At 34.7% G+C, this 24,961-nt stretch overlaps 1 protein-coding gene across 4 annotated transcripts in view; it reads right to left on the bottom strand.

Annotated features, from left to right (window-relative positions):
* CNTN1 (contactin 1) overlaps positions 1-24,961 on the bottom strand; it is a 349,297-nt gene that overhangs the window by 118,713 nt on the left and 205,623 nt on the right. For all 4 annotated transcript variants that reach the window (XM_038577318.1, XM_038577321.1, XM_038577320.1 and 1 more), the window contains 7 exons: positions 22,442-22,541; positions 22,104-22,285; positions 16,678-16,802; positions 15,909-16,026; positions 8,644-8,794; positions 3,585-3,712; positions 3,098-3,273 (listed from right to left, as the gene is read on the bottom strand). In XM_038577318.1, coding sequence (XP_038433246.1) covers positions 3,098-3,273; positions 3,585-3,712; positions 8,644-8,794; positions 15,909-16,026; positions 16,678-16,802; positions 22,104-22,285; positions 22,442-22,541 — 980 coding nt within the window. The remainder of the gene's footprint in view (positions 1-3,097; positions 3,274-3,584; positions 3,713-8,643; positions 8,795-15,908; positions 16,027-16,677; positions 16,803-22,103; positions 22,286-22,441; positions 22,542-24,961) is intronic.

Raw genomic sequence — 24,961 nt, 5'->3', positions numbered from 1 at the left:
TATCTATATACTTTTCAAATAATTAATTCAAGAGAGTTTTTCATGAAGCTAGATCATTAAATATAATGGCAATGTAATTTTTAGTCTTGGGGAGTTCACTATAAATTCTTAAATGTACCTCTTCAAAAATGTACAATTGCTTTTTTCCTGTTGATTTTATGGATATAACTGAAAAATTATAAAGTAGAATATTTTAAATCACCTATAACTACATATCTTAGACCATATAAGTATGGGAAAATATATTTGATTTTATAAAGCTTTAAGTCCCAATTATTCCAGGCTTTGAAATTTGAAATCTTATGCAAGGTTGCCACATGGTGGTCAATGTCAAGAATAGCAAGCTAAAGTCAAAGCGTACATGACATTGAGGAAAATTTATCATTAAAACTAAATTGGAAAATACGAACTTACTTCTTTGAAATGAAAAGCTTAAATTTTTATTTATATAATCTTTCTTCATTAATTACAGTTTCTGATATTGACTTTTAGCAGTTAAACTTATTAAAACTAATGATGACAATGACATCAGTTTTGATAGCTATCAAAATATTTACATTTGAATCTTAAACTCACAGAATACCTCTGATTTATTTTATTTTATTTTTTTTCCTCTGATGTATTTTGGATTGATGCCAGTGTTTATTTCATTCAGTGTTTTATTCACCCTAGTGCCCATCACTGTTCCTGCTTGTGGTGTATGCTTAGTATAAAGTTTTAAATGAACAAATGATATTCGGTAATTGGAATGTTGCCAGAATCAAATAAAACATCAAAACATTATTTAAAAAACAACAACAAAAAAGAGACACCTGAGTGGCTTAGTGGATTTTACTCAAACTTCACGTGGTGCATTTAGGAGTGAAGTCTGACTTTGAAGTTTGCTTTAAAAGAGAAGGAAGATGCAAGGGAAGGCTATACGGGTCCTAGGTTCCAAAGATAGAATTAAGTTTAATTATTTATTTTAAAATAAATTTCTTGTCTCGGTTTTTAAAAGTTTAAAAGAGAACTGAATTGACCTGCCCATCAAACATGCCACAAATGTGCATTTGATATTTTTACTCAATTAAGTTACATATTTAGCCAGTGAGCATGTTTCCTACCACTGATTATTACTTGGTGGAATGAAACGAAACGTGAGTTGGTGAAGCCAGAGCATGGCCCTGCAGTTAGGTTCTGCTCTGGATGAGCTGAGCAACAAGTGTCTGAACCTCTGTGGCTATCATCAGGATAGGAGTCCAGGAAGTAATGACCAAAGTCTTTTATGTTTTTGTGATCCAATTTATTATCTATTTCTTAAATATCATTTCAGTTATTTCTTTATTTTCCACCCTTTTTTAAGCTATCGGGCTCTTTTTCCTTTTTTTCCCCTCTCTTCCTCTTTTCTGTCCTCTCTCTCTTTTCCTTCCTTCTTTCCCTTCTTCCTTTCTTAATTTCTTTTTCTTTGGCGGGGAGGGGAACTTTTTTTTGGGGGGGGGAACGTTTATTTACATCAACAAATATAATGCAACTGTTATTTTGAAGAACATAAAGAAGCTCCACATATGAACTTTCAGCTTCATTTAGTACAATTTAGACCCCTAAATCTTCTTACTTCATTGCAGCTGTTAAGTAGCTACTTGTATGAACTATAATTGTCATATTTTTGAAATTACTCAATATAGAACACCAAGAAATTAAGCAAAGTAAAAAATCTGTGTTTTTTTAAGTAAGATCTTCATTTAGCTCACTTTTTTTCCTTAAAATGAGTAAAAACTGAGTAGCTTGCTTTACTTGCAAAAAAAACACAATTTGGAATTATTAAAGATATCAGTGCCAATTTTACTAATGTTGGGAACACATGATTAAGCATATAAAAATATTTTCATATATAAGAAAATATCACAGGATATTATGTTAAAATAGTTCCCTGCTAATTCCCAGTTGTTATTTTTTTAAAGTGTAAGTTTCCTTCAGAAATTGAAAGACAATAATCAGATTTACTGTAAATTTACAGATATAGCTACATCTGTTAGCTTAAAATGAAAGGAACTGAATTTACAGTTAACATGTAGAAGGCATAAACACTGATTACTGCATTAGTAGTTGTTTTATGAATCCATCTAATAAAAATTTAACAAGAAGTGTTTCCATCTAGGTAAAATCAGCCTCATTCAACTTGATTGAAAGCTTGTTTTGGCTTTTTATAGTGTAAAGTTCTAGAAAAAAATTTTTTTAAAGAGCTGGACAATTTGAAAGCATACTACTATTATATGTACATATCAATCTTCACATTTCACAGGACTTAAAACATTAAATATTTTACTATTCTACTGAGTTAATTCAAACTTTTATTTCTATATTGATAACTGACTTATAAAATTAAAATTCGATTTCTTCACCAAGCATTGTCACTAAGTAGGTCGTTAGGCTCCTAACCAATTGCCTTACTAGAGAATAGGCAGGTAGGAACAGTGGACAATTTGTTGCCTTTTAAATACAGTTGGCCTTGAACAATACAGTTGACCTTGAACAATACAACTGACACCCTGCACAGTTGAAAATCCACTTATAATTTTTGACTCTCCAAAAATTTAACTACTGAGAGAATTTCCATTGACCAGAAACTTTTTCTCATTGAAAAAATGAGAAATGAGAAAAGTTCATTCATGAACTAGTTCTCCAAACCCTCCTGTATACATATTTTGTCTATTTCTTAAAAACCTCAAAGAATAAGAAAAATGCCATAAAGTCATCATTATAACAAAGGATAAGTTCTATGCTCTTACCTTAATTAAAATGAATATGAAGGCACTAGAACCTAGACTACGGATACAATGAGGCATAGTACACATCAATATAAAATTGTATTATAATTAAGGGACAAATGGACCCAAAGCCCAATAAATATTTATTGATTAATATTCCTACCAGAATCCTTATGGCTGGCCATTTTTAATAAGGTTCAGGAGTGCTACAATTAATATAAGGAAACCCATGAAAAGCTTTTTTTTTTAACCTGTTTTTCAGTGTTGTAAATACTTATAGTAATAGGAGCTGCACTGCAGACACATAGGGGTCACTGGAATGTAAATAAGATGAAACTTGAAACACATACCATAAAATTCCGCTGGTAATGAATGTTCTCTTTGTTAAAATCAATCACATAGCCATTGAAGGACCAAATAAATGTGAGATCCAGGGCGGGATCGAAGGAAGCAGCACATTGCATGGTGGCATTTTCTCCAACAGTAATATCAGCATTAATTGGAGCCAATATAATTCGTGTGGGATCTATACATATTTTTAAAAAGGAGGAAAGCACAATTCAAGAAAATATTAGATATCATATTAGCTGGCACATTAAAAGAATAAAAATCAATGTATTTTTATTTCTCTGAGCAAAGGGAAAAAAAAAATGTTTTCAGATTTAAATTCCAGGAACAATTTCATTAAGCAAGAGATTTGCCCAAAAGGCTTTTGAAATGGAAACTTATCACTACATGAACATCTCAGAAGTTTATCACCCAATCCTGTTTTATAGTATATTAGGGACTGAGCACTATTAAATGAGAAAAAACAATATTATTCAAATGGTTTCTTACCTGTAATAACAAGAGTGCCAGTGTTATTAGCCCTCCCTCTATTATTTTCTGCAAAGCACGTATAGATACCACCATCATTCCTTGTGATGTTATTTATTTCCAAGCTGCCATCTTCCCAAATGAGTATTCTATACAAATGAAAGAAATATATTCCTCACAAAATTATTTTAATGAAATATTTATTATTCTGTCTTAGATTACAAACACTATCTTTTGATCATTACATTTTATACAAATTAGTTGACAGTAAGTTTTTTTTTTTTAAGATGGAACATTCTAGCCTTTGTTTATAATATACTTTTTTCAGCATTGAAATCTTGTTTTAGAAAGCTGCCTTCATCTTTTTTCTTGGACTACTGCAGTAGTCTCCAACTGGTCTCCTGCTTCTACCCTTGCCTATCTATAGTCTTTTTTCCACATAGCAGCCAGACATGAAGACATAAGTGACATACGTCATACCATGTCACTCTTCCGCTCAGTGATGTCACTCTACCAGCTTAACGCACTCCAGTGACTTTCCATCTTGCTCATAGTAAGAGCCACAGTCCTTTGATTCCCTTTCAGGTCCTGGACAATCTCACGGGTTTTTGCACCTTCAGCAAAGCTTTGCTTAATAATTCTAGTTAGTATTATAATGCATGCATGCACATCTGTGCATGCACATGGCACTGCTGCTGTCCTGGCACCCTCATTATCCCAACTATCTTTCCAAACTTTCTCTCCTTATATGCATTCCATCAGTCATACTTCGGTTTTACTTATTAACCTATCCTTCCATTAGATGGTAACATCTTGATGTCAGGATTTTGTATCTGCCTTGCTTGTGGCCGTTTCTCCAGCAGGTAAATATCCATTAACTCATTCATTTATTCATTAGAAAGAAAAATCTATGCACCAGGAACTTAGGAGTAAGACCCTAATCACTGAGTATGATATCAATCAACCTTTTCTTGAATGAATGCACTTCATGGAATTTAATTGAAGTAAATGGTTTGTTGTACACCACCATAAAATGACTTTTAAACTTAAGCTGTGGAACAGCCTCAAACCAGTCACAGGCCTGAGATAAATGAGCCCAGGTCTTCCATAAATATGATCACAGGACTTCAATTCAGACATTAAAGTTAGGACAAACTGTTATCTCCACAGCTATGGAGAAATGCAAACATGATTCTCTAGAAACGTTTAAAGAAGGATATTCTAAAACCTCCTTTATTATCAGCTTTTGTACCAGATTAATTTCCAGAAAATTCTTCAATGAAACCTAAATCTTTTATACTAATAGAACCTAAATCTATTCCCTGTCTGTCTCTTCCTCAGAGTCTAGAGACCAAAAACTCATGATATATAACTTTATCATATTATATAATGCCTTGCATTTTGGTTCAATATTGAATTGCCTATCATCAGATTTTCATGTTCTTTAAAATATTATTTCCAAAAACTTCATTTATCTCTCAGGCTTGGAACAACACTTGCCAAAAATTCTCCATATGTTCCATTTTAAGGGCAGAGCCTGATAAAGGAAAAACACTGTATATCTATCTTATTAATAAAAATCTCTAAATAAGAAAACATCAAAAACTCTACCAGTAATAAATTCCAGGATTTCCTTTTGTTCCTTTAAGTATCCACTTCCAACTTAAGTTCATTTCAGAATACTTCTTTTGAAAAAAAAAAAAAGATTTTATTTTTAAGTAATCTCTTCACCCAGTGTGGGGTTTGAACTCACAACCCCAAGATCAAGATTCCAAAGTTCCACTGATTAAACCAGCCAGATGCCCCTAGAGTACTTTTTATTCTTTGAAGAGAAACTGTAGTATCAAAATAATATAACCATAAAAGTAATCAGTTGCTACTGTAGAAGCTTAGGAAGGTGCCTCCTAGTTCTCCACTGTAAGGATTGTAGTTGATCACAGCCCCAGCAGCTGCACTCAGAAATCCATCATTGTGTTTGAGCCAAGGCCACACTTTATCATAGGCTTCTCTCAGCCAATGACTGAACCTGGGAGAATTTTAAGGCAGACCTGTTTCTAGAAGACATCAGACTTTTATGGGCAGTTTGAACTGGAGGACTTTCCAGTGGCCTTACCATACTCTCTCAGATATGCACTGCAACTCAAATCATTTCCATGGCCCTTCTTCTTCCCTTCCCTTTCTCCTCATCTGGAATCAGACCTGCATCTTGGTCAGGTGATGGTGATTGTTCATACCTCTACCCAGGGCCTTCTCTATTTTCCCTCATAGCATTGCCATTAATAAATTTCTTGAATACTTAATCCCACATTGGCATCTGCTTCTCCTCGAATCCATATTAACCAGTATCAACATTAATGTGCCACACTTTTTTTCTTACTAAAATCTAGAATAAGTCCTTAGCCAATGTTCCAACCCACTACCATTTAATTATTTTACAAGTGAAGCAATGTAAATTATAGATGAGAATATTCATCACATTAATATTTTTTCATATTAGCTCTCAATTAATCTTTAGCATCTTTAAAGTGTATACTTCTTTATGTCATTCACTTCACCTATACTTTCAGATACTGATTTCATGACAGTATTCCCCGTATTTCAGATTTCATGACACTAAAATTAATTTTTGGTAAGAATATTTAGGGAACTTGATTTTTCTGTAATAATAGTCCCTGTTCCTAAGTCAATGTACATTAAAGTCTTGTGGCCTTATCCTTATTTTCATGTAATGTGATATGAATAAGCAGTCCAACAAGTGAGAAACTACTTGGTCTTTAATAAATTAGTCACTCACTTTTGCCAAAATTACTCCAGGATAATCTCCATTTTATTCATTAACTGTTAAAGCATATTAACTCTAGATAAGAAAAGAATTTGGAGATGTTCTCATATAAAAGTCTCAGATAAAGATCACTTTAGAGCTGTTAATGGTCCATTAAATATGAAATGAACAACTACAAATAATTTCTGTTGTAGAAAGTATATTATCATTTAACCCAAAGTAAAATCATACAATTGAGAACCTAATTACAATTCATCAAGGTTTATGTTTCCTTTCCACTGATTGGAAATATTGCATAAACCATTTTACAAGCCACTATCAAGTGGTTGTAATAACTTTGCAACCTGGAACCATTTTTTGTAATTATATTAATCAGAATAGGATTACAGTTAGGCTTAAAGACAGTTATTCAGGCAACTCCTTGAATATTATTTTTAGAGAAATATTTCATTCTTCTAAAAATAATCTATTAGCTGAACTTTTCTTTATGCATACTATTTTGCAACATTTAACTTTATTTTTACATGAAATATTATATCTATTATAAAGTAGTTCTTAAAACCTGAATTTTTAATGGATTAAAGTAGTGAGCAAAAATTGGATTTATGGACTCTTTTGTCAAGAAGTAATTTGATTCAAAGTCTAAAAATATTCTGATAGGATTAAAATATTAAGATTTTAGGAGCTAAACCAACCTTTTTTTTCCCTTTTTTGAACATATGTGGATATTTAGGATAAGCAAGTCCATAAAACATGGTTCTGAGAAATCCTTTGTTGGACAGGCCTATCACATTGGTCCTCATCAGAAACAGAGCCAAGGTTTTTTTTTGTTTGTTTTGTTTTGTGTTTCCCAATTAGAGGAGAGAGTTACTGGTGAGGCTAAGGGGGAACGCTGTGCCACAAGTCTGTGGCAGAAGTAAAAACCTACAAATGGACTACCTTTTGATCATAGTCTCTGCATTGCTCATTGTCTGATTGTTAATGTTTCAGCAGAAAAGCAAACAAATTAATTCTTCCTTTTACACCGATTCTTCTACCATCATTTTGCTAAAGTCTTTAAAATTCTTAGTCAAACATACTCACTTTAAAAGTTAATGTTGCAGGGAAGTATGCTATTCCTGTGCGCTCCCTCTCACCTGCCCCAACCTATCCCTGTCCCATACACAGCCATACCTGTGATCATCCGAATAAGAGAACTGTGTTAGCATGTGTTCATTCCATGTCAACTTATCACAAGTTCAACTTTCACTTTGGAGATAATCAATATACTTTCAAAATGCTACTCTAACCCTTCCGGCCTTTAGAGACATCAAAATAGAGAAAATAATACCCATCTTACCTACTTGTTTAAATTACTGTGAAGAATATCTCTTATATACTTTTGCTAGAATGTTCTTTCAATAGACAAAATCAACATTTTCTTCTCTTATTTAAGCCTTTGGACAGATTCTGTTACTTAGAGATGAGGTTCAGGACCCCTCACAAAAACATTATTGATAATCTGGATTATTATGCCTCATCTCTTAAAACTCTTCTCCATTTTCCTCTAAGGACCAATCATCTTGATTTTAGGCCTTACAGTCTTCAACATCCTATAATCTCTGCCCTGGGGCCTTTGTACATGTTCTTTTCACCGCCTGAAATATTTCCTTCTCCCTCACATTCACATCCCATTTCCTAGCCTGACTTTCTCTTCTCCATACTTTAGTACCAAGTATTACCATATCTTCTTCTAGGAAATTTAAAGAAACTGTTCAGTATGGTTTTTAAATACTATGCAAGTCACATTTTTATCTTAAAGCTACCAAAACATGTGTACTGGTCTACTTGTTTGGAAGATGAGAAATTCCTATTTAAAAAGATGGGAAGGGGTTATTTGTTCTTTGAAGTCACCTTTTTTAAATTTTTCCTATTGAAATACTTAATAGGCTAACTGCATAAAATTAAAAACAAAAATACATGGATATAGAAGCCCTTGTTAGGGGAAAAGTAAGTCAGAGATCATATTTTATTTCCCATTGTTCATTTCTTCCCCCCTGAGGCCTTGGGCAATTGACCAAAAATTTCTGAGTCTCAATTTTCTAAAATCCTTATAAATTACAGAAGTCTAAAAATTGAACTCTGATTAAAACAAATAACAGTGAAAGATAAGTGCCTCTGTTTATCTTAGAATTACAATATCTTCTGTGGAGAAAAGTTAGAACAAACAACATTTACATTAGTCCTATTTAAAGTCCTTTTTAAATTGACTTTTGTCAAACAGTAAATTGCAATTGGATTCCTAGTTTTTGAACTGACCTGCTGCTATTGACAAGCCACTCTGTCCCTTTACTCCATGAAAATTTTGGTTTAGGTGCTGCTTTAGGTTTGCATTCAATTATGACCCTTCCTCCTTTAGCAGCCAAGATCTTTTTCTTCATTGGATTCATTTCAAAAGTTGGAGCCAAAGCTAAAAGGAAATAAATTATTATTTTTCTTTTTTGCTAAAAAGGAAAAAAAAACCCTCACATTTCTTCTATAGCATCTTTTATTCTTTTGACAGAAAATATTAATCTCACCAAATATTATCAGATATAAACAAACACTCCATATCTAGTAATAATATATTTTTTATTTATTTAATAACCTTATTGATATATATTTTACTTCTAAAATTCACCCATTTATAATATGTACAAAGCTTAGTGATAACAGGATCAATTAGAAATTTTCATTATAATCAAATTATATATATTTACCCGGAAGGTAACAACTAATTTTGTTGTTTTGATTTAATTGCACAAAGAAAGTTAAGTGAAAGACTGGAGGAATTTGAGCACCATTATTAATACTGACATATGGTCATAATCAATACCCTCAACCACACTTTGAGTGAACTGTCTCCAGTATACAAATGAGAGAACTGATATCTATTATAATTATGTAATTTGCCAAAGGTACCACGGACAGTATCAGGTAAGATTCACAATTGAATCAATTTTCTTCTGATTTGCAAGCATGCTCTTTTCATTAAGCAATGATTCCCCTTCATTATGCACAATTTATTGCGTACCAACTGTGTGCAGACATTGAGATACTAAAATAAATAGATTTCTGCCTTCAGACCTACTTGCAAAAAGCCATAGGAGTGGTAGATGCAATTAATTGAGGAGAACATGCTATAGCTATAGCTTCCCTTTACATCAGAGTATAGAACAATAATTATGAAAATAAGACATAGAATCTCATAAAAAGTTACTTCATTGATGACATGCTCTATCTTTCTTTTTTTTTTTTTTTTTTAGTTTCAATTTATTTTTTTTATTGGTGTTCAATTTACTAACATACAGAATAACACCCAGTGCCCGTCACCCATTCACTCCCACCCCCCGCCCTCCTCCCCTTCCACCACCCCTAGTTCGTTTCCCAGAGTTAGCAGTCTTTACGTTCTGTCTCCCTTTCTGATATTTCCCACACATTTCTTCTCCCTTCCCTTATTTTCCCTTTCACTATTATTTATATTCCCCAAATGAATGAGAACATACACTGTTTGTCCTTCTCCGACTGACTTACTTCACTCAGCATAATACCCTCCAGTTCCATCCACGTTGAAGCAAATGGTGGGTATTTGTCATTTCTTTAGATTCCCTACATCTGACTCATTTCTCAACCTCCTTATATTTTAGCAGATTTCAGAGGGATCCCATCCATTTATTTTTGCACATCCAATCATCTTTATGTAACCATATCCTTTTTGGAGGCTTTTCTAGGCCCAAGTAGATCATTATCCAGATGTTGACTCTTCCTCTGGAAGATTGATTCCAGATGTGAGTTTTGAATTCTATCTGTGCATCAAAATAATCTGACGATCTTGATAAAATGTTGATTAAGTAGGCCTGGGATGAACCTGAGACACAGCACTTCTAATAAGATCCCAAGTGTTGCTATTGCTGCTGCTGCTCTGTGGGACACATTTTTTATCCCAAGTGTGGCAAGAATTTATCCCATTGTTTATTTAGTCTGGGTTTTCATAACTGACAATAAATATATAAGTAACCAACCAACCTGTGTTGTACACCTAACACAGTGTGTGGTATTTTTATAGGCCCAATAAATATTTTGGGTGACATATTGTTTGTCAAATATGAGAGACAATTTAAGGGGATTATATTTTAAAAATCTAAATTCATCTGGAAATGAGAATTTTTCTTGAGTCAGTGAAGGTTTAATGAAAGAGTTGATTTGGTACAGTTGTTTAAATGACTTCATACTTAACTAATATTTGAATTTATAGTGACAAAATCTAGACTATGTTCCTATATATTTTAGAAGTAGGAAAAAATAAGGGAATATTTTTCCCCCAAACTAAGAAGAGGACATGCATTTTTTTGTCTCTTTCATTCTTTACTGTGCTTATTAAAAGACTAGTATCTGGTGTAGAATAAGTTCCCCCAAAATATTTGGTGGATGAATAAATGAATTATCTAGATAACAAAGAAAAAGAGAAAGGCACTATTTCTAAAGGTAATAAACAAAAATAGATGGAAACAAAATAAAGATGCCTGGAAACATTGCTCTCAGGCTGAAAATGCTCAGTTTGCTTAATTATTATATTGATAGTCATGAAATTATTACAAGATTTTGTGCTTGAATATGGAGAAACATACTTTAACAGCTTGAGCTGTTGTTAAATTTCTATGTAATTTTGTAATGCATCTTGATAAACAATTTTTTATAAAGAATAGTTAACATTTAGGAAAGTATTTAAAGTCACTTCTTGGGGATCCCTGGGTGGCTTAGCACCTGCCTTGGGCCCAGGGCGTGATCCTGGAGACCCGGGATCGAGTCCCACGTCAGCCTCCCTCATGGAGACTGCTACTCTCTCTGCCTGTGTCTGTGCCTCTCTCTGTGTCTCTCATGAATAAATAAATAAAATCTTTAAAAATAAAAAAAATAATAAAGTCACTTCATAGCTCATATGAGTCAAAATGATTTTACTGCACTTCATACAAAGTAATATTATGAAGCCTAGGCCTGAATGTTTGCTTGATACCCAAATAAACTAGATTAAATATACTAGCAAGGAATTTTTACTTTGGGGGGAATAAATGGAATATGATCCTCAGCATTATAATAAGAGGCAGGTAAAATTAAAGTCAAGAAGGCCTCAACTTTTTAAATTTTCATTTATTTATTTTTTTAGACAGAGGGAGAGAGAGAATGCACTAGCAGGGATGGGCAGAGGTAGTAGGAGAGAGAATCTACAGCACACTCCATTTTCAATGCATAACCTGACATGGGGCTCAATCTCACGACAATGAGAGATCATGACCTGAGCTGAAATCAAGAGTTGACACCTAACCAACTGAGCCACCCAGGTATCCCAGCCTCAACTCTTTTTAAAGGTAATTTTCTTTAATACTTTATTGCAATTATCTCATTTCCTTTCATATTCTTTGAGTGTCACCCAATTTGTAGTGATAACAATGTTTTAAAGAATTTCCCTTTGGTGTAGTAATAATAAAACAGGCCACAGTGAGTCATTGCTTTATCTTTTTGGTAATCTTTTCATTTGTAAAAGAGAAAGCCTGGCTACCTAGATGCATGTGACTAAAGCTGATGACAGCTATTTCAAATAAAATAAAAAAGGCATAATGCAGTAAGACCTTAAATAAAATACTTGTAATGAAAGTAAGAAGAATGTAAGATTTATGGGGTAACACTGAGAAATTTAGTAGAAGTGATAAGAAGAAAGGATGTAGTGACTTGTGTCATTCTACAGAACAGGTTTTTCAGGAGATGATGTGGATCCAGGTGAGAGATATGAATTTAGCTTCAGATACTCTAAGTTTGGGTTATCTGTGAAGTTACCAGATGAAGATTGCTATTAGGAGGCTTTATGATGAGCTTGAAACTGAGGATAAAAATCTGGGCCAGTGCTATAAATTAAAGAATCATTGATAGTTAATGAAAGAAGAAGAAATTATGCAGGATTTTTAAAAAAATTAAAAATAATAATAATTTTGGAATAATAATATGGAAAATGTGAAAAAGTGAGGAAGAGAATAGAATGGATTCATAGGAGGAACTCTGGGAGAGAGCAGGATTTCTAACTGAGCAGTGTAAGGGGTAAAGAGAAGAAAATGAAAATGATTGAAAAGAAGTAATCTGGGAGGTATGAAAGCATGGAGTCACCAAAGACAAAGAAGCAGAGAATTCAAGAATAAAACATGAAGAGGGGGATCCCTGGGTGGCGCAGCGGTTTAGCGCCTGCCTTTGGCCCAGGGCGTGATCCTGGAGTCCTGGGATCGAGTCCCATGTCGGGCTCCTGGCATGGAGCCTGCTTCTCCCTCCTGTGTCTCTGCCTCTCTCTCTCTCTCTCTCTCTCTCTCTCTCTGTGTCTATCATAAATAAATAAATCTAAAAAATAAATAAATAAAAAAATAAAAAAAAAACATGAAGAGGCAGCATGAGAACTACGAACACATGTATGCATATGGAGAAGAGATACCTGTTCATATCAAGGATCAGGGTAAGTGAGAAGAAATGAATATAGGGCAGGGGTAAAGGGGTTGCAGGCATGCCTTAGAGATATTGCAGGTTAGATTCCCGACCACCCCAATAAAGCAAATATCATAATGAGTAAAATGAGTTTTTTTTGTCTACCAAAACATGTAAAAGTTCTATTTATACTATATTATAATCTATGAAGTGTTCATGACATTATGTCTAAAAAACAATGTGGATAACTTAATTTAAAAATACTTTGTTGCTAAAATTGCTAACCATCACATTAGCTTTTAGCTAGTCATATTTTTATTTTTATTTTTATTTTTATTTTTATTTTTGCTGGCAGAGGATCTTGACTTCATGTTGATGGCTGCTGACTGATCAGGGTTATGGTTGCTGAAGGATGGGGGTGTCTGTGCAATTTCTTAAAATAAGATGACATTGAAATTTTCCCAATTGATTGATTCTTCCTTTCATGAGAGATTTTTCTGTAGCATGTGATGCTCTTTGATAGCATTTTACTCATAACTGAACTTCTTTCAAAATTGGAGTTAATGCTCTCAAACCCTACTGCTGCTTTACCAACTAAGTTGGTGTAATATTCGAACTCCTTTGTTGTCATTTCAATAATCTTCACAGCACCTTAACCAAGAATAGATCTTATCTCAAAAAAAAAACAACACTTTCTTTGCTCATCCATAAGAAGCAAGCAACTCTTCATCCAATTAAGTATTATCATAAGATTGTAGCAATTCAGTCACATCTTCAACTTCTAATTCTAGTTCTTTTGCTATTTCTAATATATCTATAGTTACTTCCTCCACTGAAGTCTTGAACCCCTTAAAGTCTCCATGAAGGTTGGAATCAACTTCCAAACTCCTGCCTCGGTTGATATTTTGACAGCTTCCCAAGAATCATGAATGTTCTAACGATATTTAGAATAATGAATCCTTTTTAGAAGTTTTTCAATTTACTTTGCTCAGATGCATTACAAAAATCACTATCTGTGACACCTAGAGCCTCATGAAATGTACTTCTTGAATAATAAAACTTGAAAGTCAAAACTGTTCTTTGATTCATGGACTTCAGAATGGATGTTGTGTTAGCAGGCATGAAAACAACATTAATCTCATGTAGGTCTCTGTCAGAGTTCTTGGGTGACCAGGAGCCTTGTCAAGGGGCAGGAATATTTTGACAGAAATCATCTTTTTTCTGAGCAGTATTTTTCAACAGAGGGCTTAAAATACTCAGTAAATCATTTGTCAACAGATGTGTGCTGTCATCCAGGCTTTGTTGAATAGTAACAAAACATTCACAGAACACAGACAGATTAGATTTGGCATAATTCTTAATGGCCCTATGTTTTTCAGAAAGGCAAATAAGCATTGGCTTCAACTTAAAGTCACCAGCTGCATTAACCCCCAACGAGAGTGTTAGCCTGTTCTGTGAAGCTGTGAATCCAGGCATTTACCCCTTTTCCCTGGCTCTAAAAATCTTAGATGGCATCTTCTTCAGCTATAAGGCTATTTTATCTACGTTGAAAACCTGCTTAGTGTAGCCACTTTCATTATATTAGCTAGATCTTCTGGGTAACTTGCTGCAGCTTCTACACAGCAGTTGCTCTTTCACTTCTCACTTTGATGTTATAGAGACAGCTTCTTTCCTTAAACGTCATGAACCAATCTCAGCTAGCTTTAAGTTTTTCTTCTACAGCTTCTTCACCTCTCTCAGCCTTTACAGAATTGAAGAGTTAGAGCCTTGCTCTGGATTAAGCTCTGGTTTGAGGGAATGTGGCTGGTTTGATCTTCTCTTCAGACCACGAAACGTTCTCCACATAAGCAATAAGGCTTTTCTGCTTTCTTATCACTCATGTGTTCACTGGAGTAGCACTGCTAATTTCAAAAACTTTACTTTTGCATTCACAACTTGGGTAACTGATTAGTATTAGAGGCCTAGCTTTCAGCCTATCTCAGCTTTTGATATTCCCTCCTCACTAGCTTAATCATTTCTAGCTTTTGTGTGAAAGTGAGAGGTCTCACTCTTTCTTTCACTTGAACACTTAGAGGTCATTGGCCTAATTTCAATATTGCTGTGTCTCAGAGAATAGAGAGGCGCAAGGTGAGGGACAGAGATGGAGGAGTGGTCAGTTGGCGGGGCAATCAGAACACACACATTTATTGATTAGGTTACTATCTTATATGGTGTGGTTCATGGTGCCCGAAAACAATTCTAATAGTAATATTAAAGATCAATGATCACAGATCAACATACCGACTAAAATAATAATGCAGACATTTGATATATTGTGACACAGAAGATACAAAGTAAGCAAATGGTGTTGGAGATATGGCACCTATAGACTTGCTTGATGTAAGGTCAGCACAAAACTTTAATATGTAAAAATGCAATATTTGTGAAGTACCAAAATATGAGGTATGCTTGTTTTTGGAAAGGACAGAAACTTATTCCTCTGGATGGAGAATATAGAAGGGTAAGTGTAGCAAAGATTGAGATACTTTTGAATGAGGGATGGGAAATTGAAATATTTTATTTCAAAGGGTTTCAATTTTCATGGAGGAGTAAGAAAACAGTACCAAAGTCAGAGTCAGGGTAGGATAAAAAGCTTGAGGAGTGTCCTAAAGAGTCTAAATAGCAACTCTAGGGCATGAAATCCAAAGAATTCTAAAACAAGTAAGTGCTCAAGATCCATCTGAGACTGGGTCACATGCATTGTGAAAGCATCAATCGTCACAAGGTGATTTTCAGGGAGTATTTAACAGTCCAGACACAGGAGAGAACAAGACTTGTGAAAATTGGTATGTGTAAAGTTTGCTTTACCTTTAAAAAAGTGTTTAAGAATATTGTACTCCATGTTGCCTCTAATTTATTTACTGTCCTCTAATAAGAGAAAAAAAAATGAAACAATAATACCATCCTGTTCCAAACCCCAATTTGAAAGTTTTTAACTTTAGCAAATCAAAGAATAATCAAATATTATCTACAGAAACCCTATGATCATTGCTGAATATGTTTTTTCTCACTGAATGTTAATAGAAACTAGAAATGATACTGACCCAAGATCTTCAACTCTGCATTTGCATAAATGGTTCCATGTGTGTTTTCAGCTATGCACTGGTACATGCCAGCATTTTCGAAAGTCACATCATATAGTCTCAGTTCCCCTTTATGATACTGAAAAGAACACAAAGTAAAATACATTTCCTTGATAAACTTTAATATAAAGGCTTTATATAGATTTGGGCTCATTTGACTTTTCACTTAGATACATTATTTTGCCACCATTTTAAGCTGAATAGGGTAGGATTTTCATGGCATGGGAAAGTAAAACCCACTTACCATGCCCAGTGGCTCTTGTTAAATTCATCCTACAGAGCTGAGAGTCCACTTTTTCCCTCTTGGCCCAGCTGGGAGATTACAGAGGGAAGGTAGAGAAAGGCCTCACTGCTGCTACTTGTCCCCAGGGCTAAAGGTAGAACCTTCCCTCTTACCTCTGTTTCTGTGGGGTCAGGGACATAGTGGCCAAAAAAAGAGGACAATATAAGGTAGTAGAGATGGATGAGAAGGAAGAAGGGTAAAATGTGGAACAAAGGGAAAAATAAGGAGAGAAAGAAAGAGAGAGAAGGTAGATATAAGATTGCAGAACGTTGATTAAGCTGAAAGAAGATATTTTATGCTCACGTTCTTATTTGCCTTTTTTAGAAGATTTTTTAAATTTCAGGGCCCACATACCCTTATTCTCTTGACTGTCTTGCTAAATTTATCCCAGGACCACTGGAAATGTTGCCTGAAAATGGACCCAAGAAATGCAAAACATATACATACCGCATATCCATTTTTCAGCCATCGGATTGTAGGGATGGGCTTCCCTGTGGCCACGCAAGGCCAATAGAGATCACTGCCTATATCCACCTCTGTGTCATTGATATGCTCTACCCACTCAGGAAATGCTGAAAAGTAAATAACACTGTAAATGTCAAATGCAAATCTCAACACTCATAATAATCTCAAGAATATAAATATTACATTTAGTTGACCTTCTGGAGAATACATCAGATATTGCATTCGCCATAAAATCAGTGCTGGAGCCTTTGAAATTTTATTTCCATAGGTCTACAGGTAAATTTTATCCTACATTGTTATAACGTGATGTAACTATAATTCAATTCATAATTATGTTTCTATTTGTTTGTTTGTTTTTTAGATTTATTTATTCATGAGAAACAGAGAGAAGCAGAGACACAGGCAGAGGGAGAATCAGGCTCCCCTCATGGAGTCTGATGCAGACTCGATCCCAGGACCTCGGGATCATGACCTGAGCCAAAGGCAGACACTCAACAGCTGAGTCACCCAGCCGTCCCCATTTTTCTATTTGTGAGCTATGTGTTTTGTTAGAAAGCTAATTTTTATGAATACACTAACGTAATCGATTTTTTCTTATAACTTAAATCTTTCTAAATGACATTTAAGGTTTTAATGAATTACGTCTTCATTAATTATGACACTCTGCTTTCCCTTTATGAATAAAGAATCAAATTTTTCCACTCCCTCAAGTATCTTCCTTTTGATGTAACTTTCAGCTACTGGCCACTGTCATATCTTATTGTAGGATTAGAAAAATGACTTGATCACTTAAGTACTCTTTAAATGTTAGAAACTACATACACTAGTTATAATTGCTGATATCTATGCTTGAGTGAAATCGATTTCAACTTCCTCATTTGATCTGAGCTTCTGGTAGCTAAAGAAAAATAGTAGGTATTTCCCAAAAGAAAATGTATTTCTAGATAGCAAGCAAATGAACAATGTGATTATCTTTTTGAGCATTTGAGTTATTTAAGTTAAATAGTTTAAATAAATGTAGGTAAACAAGTTAATATAAAATCAAGATGGAGGTAGTAGGTAGGAGGAGAAAATTTTGATTGGAGGGTAGTATTTTATTTTCTTTGAAAAAGAAAACTTTGATACATACATTTTATGACAAAATAATATATATAACTTATAGAAATGCATATAAATAAAAAAGAGCATAAAACATCTTTATGATCTCACTGAACCCCATCAGTATTATATATATATAGTACTACAATCTGATTTAGTATATTTTCACTTTTTTATTAATTTTTGTAACTTGTAGTTATAAAAATTAAATATGCATAAGAATGTTATGTTAATTGATAGAGGTTTTATTTTGTATACAATCTTGGCAATAAAACAGAAATATGAGCACCTTTCCTGCCTTGGCCTCAAACAAGTGACACAAGATATCACATTAAAAAATACACTGAGAAGAATAAATAATTCAATCAGCTTGATACATTCTATGATTTAATTATGTAACCTTCTGGTGTTTGATTAGACCAAAAGATAAAACTAAGTACCTTTGATTAGTAAAGGAGAAATAATTGTTCCCTAATATTCCCTTATAAATATCTGCTCTGTCACCTTGATTCTTCTAAGGAATTAGATATTAGACAGTTTAGGACTCTGCTAAGAACTTGGTGAGGAGTTTTCTTAATATGTATGACTAAAAACAGATCTATAAGCTCTAGAAACCTGGTAAAGTGACAGCTTTATTTATTTATTTATTTATTTATTTATTTATTTATTTATTTAGAAAGATTTTCATTTATTCATTTATTCATGAGAGACACACACACAGAGAGAGAGAGAGAGAGGCAGAGACATAGGCAGAAGGAGAAGCAGGCTCCCTGCAGGGAGTCTGATGTGAGACTCGATCCCAGGACCCCAGGATCACATCCTGAGCCAAAGGCATACGCTAAACCACTGAGCCACCCACTCATCCCTTGACAGCTTTACTTTAAAAAATGTAAGAGTCTAAACAGAATTTTTTTTACTTCAGGGGGCTACCCACATATACTTAATATGTAGACAGTGAATTTTGTTGCCTTGCTATATGTACATGTCTGGAGTTCAAAGGAAGAGTCTGGGTCAGAATTTCAGGGTATAGAGTCTAATTAAAGTCTTGATGATGAATGAAAACATAAAGGTTGTGAGTGAGATAGATGAGATTTTCAGAGACAAACTCAGATTGCTCCCATGTCTGAAGGGCATGGAGTGAGGGGAATGCAAGTGGTGTACAAGGACATTAACCAAGCATGGGTTTCAGATGCCAACCACAGAGAGTAAATGGTATAGAAGGATAGGGTTAATGGTGGTGACTGTTGCTGTTGGATCAAGTAAGATGCAGCTGAGAAGTAGCCATCCTTTTCAGCAACATGACATCATTTGTGGTCATGAGAAGAAAGATTCCAGCAAAGAAGTAGGGATAAAAATTAAATAAGAATACATTCTAAAAAGAAATAAAATGAAAAAAAAAAGAAATAAAATGAAGACAACATTTTTAGAAAGTATAGGCAAAACCATCAATATTTGTATTATCTTTTAGGGGAGACAAGAAGGGAAATGGAGCAACTGCCAGAGTAAAGAAGGAAGAAACAAGAGCCATTATACATTGATGGGAATGATCCAGTGAAGAAAAAAGATTGGTTTTGTGTAGGGAGAAGGAATTGCTGGAACAATAGCCATAAGTAAGCAGGAGGGTAGAATCAAGCACATAGTAGAGGTGCTGGCCTCAGATATCCGCTGAATCCATAGCAATAAGAGATAAGGTTAAAGATGCTGGTAGATGTGGGGTTAGAGCTTGTGGAAGTTTTAACTTGATCTTTCATTTTCTCTGTGAAAGAAGAAGCCAAGTTATCACTGAGCACAAGGTTGGAAGAGTTGTTAAGTGTTTAAAGGAAAATGTGGAGGCATGAGAAGATCATCCAAGAGAATGGGAGTAAGTGGACCTAGGGAAGTATGGCATAATTGCCAGGCAACACTAAAGACCCACTTGAAGTTATTGATCACTAATTTAAAATGAATTAGAATACTAGTGTATATCTCAAGTCATCCTTAAGTTTGTGGGTTTAGGCATTGGTAGGCAGAGAGCTAGATCTTTCTAGGGTTAGCCTTTTACAAAGGTAGTAAGAGAATGGTGAGTGTGCAGGGGAACAATAATGACTGATCAAAGATTTAGGGAAGAGGCAGGGAGGGGTTAGGGAATGTGAAAGAAAGTTGTTAGATTAATTGATCATACTTCCTGGTAGAGTTGAAGGGTACTAGAGACGCTGACCTGGAAAGATAGGAGATAGTAGTTAGTGAAAGATATGTGTGAGGGGCACCTGGGTGGCTCAGTCGGTTAAGAGTCTGCCTTCAGCTCAGGCCATGATCTCAGGGTCCTGGAATTGAGTCTCATGTCAGGATTCCTGCTCAGCGAGGAGTCTGATTATCCCTCTGCCCCCTTCCCAGTTCATGCTCTCTCTCTCTCTCTCTCAAATAATTAAATAAAATCTTAAAAAAAACAAATGTGTGAGATTGAGATCATAAAGAGAGTATACTTTTTGGTAACAATGAAGTTTAAAGTGTGGCCATGGGAGAGGGTTGCTGAGGTAGGTTGAAGGACATGGTCTTTAGAGGAATTCAATAGAATGGGGAAGCAAATCTACTAAAAAATAATCATAGTTTAAGTTGATTTTGACATCAAGAGGAGTGTTCTACTTTGTAAGACCTGCTAAAAGTAAAAACTTTAAGAAACTAGGATTGTCCCGACAGATTGTTAACTGGACATGTAAAAGAAAAAAGGAAGATAGTCTAGAACAGGCATGAGGAACAAGAAGAGCAGCTATATTACAAGTCAAAGGGGACATGAGAGCTGTGGAAGAAAAATTAGTCACTGCTTGAGAGGATTACAAGAGAAACAGTGTCTTTAAGGGAGAATCACATTTTAGTTAGTGAGAAGTTCAGAGTAGAAGTTATGTAGAAGTTGAGAATTTAGGGGATTGTGATGACAGCAGACTGTGTGTTATAAACAGCACAGTGTAAAGGTTTCAGAATTTGGGGTTGGGAGGAGATAGAGACTGAGCAGATACATGCAGAGTTGTGTGGGTGTTAAAGTTCAGGTGTTGAGGGAGGCCTAGAGTCCACAGCTTTCTAGGCCAAAAGAAAGGAACGGCATACGGCAAAATGCGCCTAATCTTGGTGGATTCTATGAGATAGTGGTAGTGAGGATGCATCTACCAGGCCACTGGAGGTACTTAGTTCATCCCTGTGTAGACAGAGGCTTGGGCTCTGGGTAGGGGCCATAATGCTGTCTCCTCGTTCTGGTATTCCAATTTGGCTAAGGCATCATCTCCAGTTTTTTCTACTAACTATCTTCTCAGCATGGTTAAGGTATCCCTCTCCATATGCTTTATCAATATCCTATGTAAATTTCCATGGTGCACTCATGATTTTCTTTATAACTATGTATGCATATGTGTGTATATGCATATGTGTGAAGTATGTTCACTTGCCTGTGTAAACTTGTATAAATTTGGAGGTTTTGTATAGAGTGTGAGTACAGTATAAATTCCTCAAGGACAGAGAGAATATTTATCTTATCTATTTCTCCTTGTTCCTATCATAGTGTGTGCCTCTGAGTAGACATTAAATGTATGTTTATCCTTTAAATAAGTAGTCTTATTGAATGAAGCCTTAGACATTTACTCAGTTGTGATCTATAAGTTTTATATTGTGGAACATTATAGAAATGTTTTCATTCTTAAAAGTTTCAAGTGTTCCTGAAAAACAACATTCTATCCTCCTAAATATAAGTTTAGGTCAATGGGTCTGAATCAAACACTTGTGCCAAGAAAATTGTGTAAAAAAAAAAAAAGTTTCCTTAGAGTAGTGGTTCTCAAACTGTGGTTCCTGGTCTGGTAGTATTAGCATGTCCTAGCAACTTGTTAGAAATACAAATCTTTGGCCCCAAATAGAATTTTGTAACTCAAAAATGCTGGGAACCAGATCTGTGTTTTTAACAAGCCCTCCATGTGATTTTGAAGCATGCACAAGTTTGCAAGCCAGTAGCTTGAACCAAGTCATAATTTCTACAAATAAAGAGGTATTAGAAAAAAAAGAATGAAGGAAATATATAAGTTACATTAATTGTAATTTCTAAAAATTATCAAGGATACTACTACCAATCCAGTGATGTTAGTATGATGGTAATAGTATAAGTACATAACTTCTATAAGCCATATTTGAGACTTAATGAGATGTAAGATAAATATTTTCTCTTTTTGCATATTGTAATATACATCACTGATTTAAAACTGTCATTCATTATATGCTCACTTTTCAAGTATGGAAATGGCTATAAGTAAGATATTGATGTAATTTATAAAAAATTAAAATAACATGTCTACCTTGAACATAAATTCTTGCCTGGTGTTTATCCTTTCCTCTATTGTTCTCAGCCTCACATTCATATGTGCCTTCATCTTCTAGCTGAATATTGAAGATCTTGAGGACAGCCCCAGAGGTGCTGATCTCAGCAGTACTTGGCATTGGTTCTAGGACCTTCCGCCATCGAATATCAGGAACAGGACTTTAAATAGGAAATAACAAAAGCTAAGGGTCTACAACATTTCAAAGTCAATTACTTTGTTAGTCTATAGCTGAACAATTACATCATTTATTTCCTAAAATGGTACAAAAATTAATATATTTCTATATATGTTAATAAAAATATAGGAATACTTACTTGCCAAGTGCGAAACACTCTAATGTCACGTTTTGTCCCATCAATGCATATATGTCCTTGAACTGAACTACGATATCAGCAGGGTATGGTTTTGTTGTTCCTAATATTAAGAAAAATACAACCGTCCACTAATTATTAGGCAGAACGAATAGGATTTTTTTGAATATTGTGACTTTTACAGAATTACTTCAATATACAAGGCATTTCTCTGTACAAGTACTAGAAAATATCTGATCATAGCACAATGCACAGATTTGTTGATGCACAGTATGTATATAGCATAAATTTCATCAAGCATTCCAATCATATTGGCTCATTCTGACAGCTGTGTAACTCATCGGACTCAATTCACTAAAAAAAAAAAAAAATCTAAGATGTATTTAGAGAGCATCAAACATGTGTAAAACATTGTGCCAGGTGTTACTTAGGAAGGAGAAGAAACAAGAAAGCAAATGAGGGAGAAGAGAGGAAGTAAGAGAGAAGAGTAGAAAGAAAGAAGACAGGCAAGAAAAGAGGGAGAATAGAAGAAATATGGGCATATGAAGATGGAGGCAACGGGAAACAAGTTGAAAAGAGAGAAGGAGAGAGGGAAAGAAGAGTGTTTATTCAGATATCACTGTTCTCATCAATATATTTATTTTATTGAATTTGTTGAGCACACGTGTACTACTGGGTATATTATTCCCTTAATCTTACATGGGAAGAAATAGGCTCAAAGGTGAAATACATTGTTTAAGATTGCAATGTGAACATATACTGTATGATACCAGGGAGACAGATAGATACAGCATGACCTAAAATACAAGCCAAAACGAAAATAAATGGTCTAAAAGAGTGGCAGCTAAGGACGACTGTTGAATATGCAAGGGTTAAGGGAATTTCAGGCAAGAAGAGCATGTGAATTCACCAGACCAGTTCAAGCTGAGGAAACAGTACATTATGACAAAGCTCCAGGAGTTTGCAGGGATTTTTTTTACATCTAGAAATTCCAGTAATGATAAAGTTTATGTAGTTGAAGATGAGCTTAAACCTATTATCTAGAAGGCTTGAAACTGTGACATTAAACATTATGAGGCTAATTTTCTCAGTGGTAACTAGCGGTGGATTTTGGTAAGAGAAGTAATATGAATATCACCTTCAGTTTAAGTGAAAGTCCTGTTAGAAGCTTTAAAGAATGGAACATGGAGAAGAGAAATATAGAAGGGAGCTTAAAGGAGGCTAGGCCATTACTTCATGCAAAATACATGGAGGTTTGAGCAGTGGGAACAAAAAGGAAAGAACTAATCCAAGTTGTCTTTGAAAAGCAGAATCACCAGGACTGCCCTTTGGGTCAATGTTTCTTGAGGTATAGATCAAAGATCCAATTCATCAGAATCACTTGGGATGCTTGCTGAACCTACAAATTCCTGGCCACACCCCAGACCTGCTGAATCAGTTTTTCTGGGTTCCAAATTTCTGCAAACTTCCCATGTGTTTACATAGCAACTGAGAACCAGGGGATTAGCTGTCTTGAAGATGAAAGGAGGAGAGGCACTGATGATTAAAAATACTATTCTGAGTGAGAAATATGATGGTATTGCCAAATAAGATGAAGAATATTAGAGATAAAATGAGATGACAGATATGTCTGGAAAATTTTGGGCTTAACTATCCGGAGAACCTTCTGTATGACAAGTCTAGGAGGTAGACAGAATTAAGTCCTAAACAAAGAGAAAAGTTTTGGAGGTTAGAATGTGGAGTCATCCCAATAGGGCTGCTGTTGAAAGGTATAAATTGATAAGAATATCTGGAAAAAGATTAAAGAAAAGTATATGAAGGAGGAAGACGTAGGAAGAATACTGAATAGAATTTGTCAGAGAGGCAGGTGGGAGATAGGGAAGGGCAGGAGTTGGGAAAATTAGGGAAGGAAAGTAGAGTTCAAGAGAGACATAGGAGATCAAGTGTCAAAGTTCATACAGAACCAGAACTGAAAAGTGTCCTTTGGATTTAGCAAATAGGTCTCAAGGTTGTTTGCACTGAATACAAAAGAATACACTGAGGGAAAGGAACAGAGGAGACGTTAAAGATTGAGAAAAAAGCAGAAAATAGTTCATATGCAGAAGTTCCTAAATGAATCAAATGGTAAATGAACCAGTGTAACTGGAGGAATTACCTACAGTGGGAGAAGAAACCCTTCTTCTACAGAGACAATAGTAAATAGAAGAGATGAATTTCTAGGGTAGAGTAGGAAAGAAATTTAAGGAGATTTTTATGTGATGGCTCCTTGTAATTCTAGAAAGTAGTAGATGAGAACATCTCTCAAGATTGTGAAGAGATAAAAGAGCCAGAAGTAAAAAAAATATTTATTGAATAACAACCATGTGACCACAATTGAGGAGAGTAGGAAAAATGGAATTACAGTGATATGATGACATTTTCCCTATTGTAATACCCTACTAGGATGGAGGTGGGGACCAAACGTAAGTCTGTGAACAACAAAACCCAGTACCTCTTCAGAAGCTTAAACTCACTGATAGAAGT

Source organism: Canis lupus, chromosome 27, assembly GCF_011100685.1.
Source record: "Canis lupus familiaris isolate Mischka breed German Shepherd chromosome 27, alternate assembly UU_Cfam_GSD_1.0, whole genome shotgun sequence".
NCBI classification, from domain to species: domain Eukaryota; kingdom Metazoa; phylum Chordata; class Mammalia; order Carnivora; family Canidae; genus Canis; species Canis lupus.
This window is presented reverse-complemented; position numbering and strand designations above follow the sequence as displayed.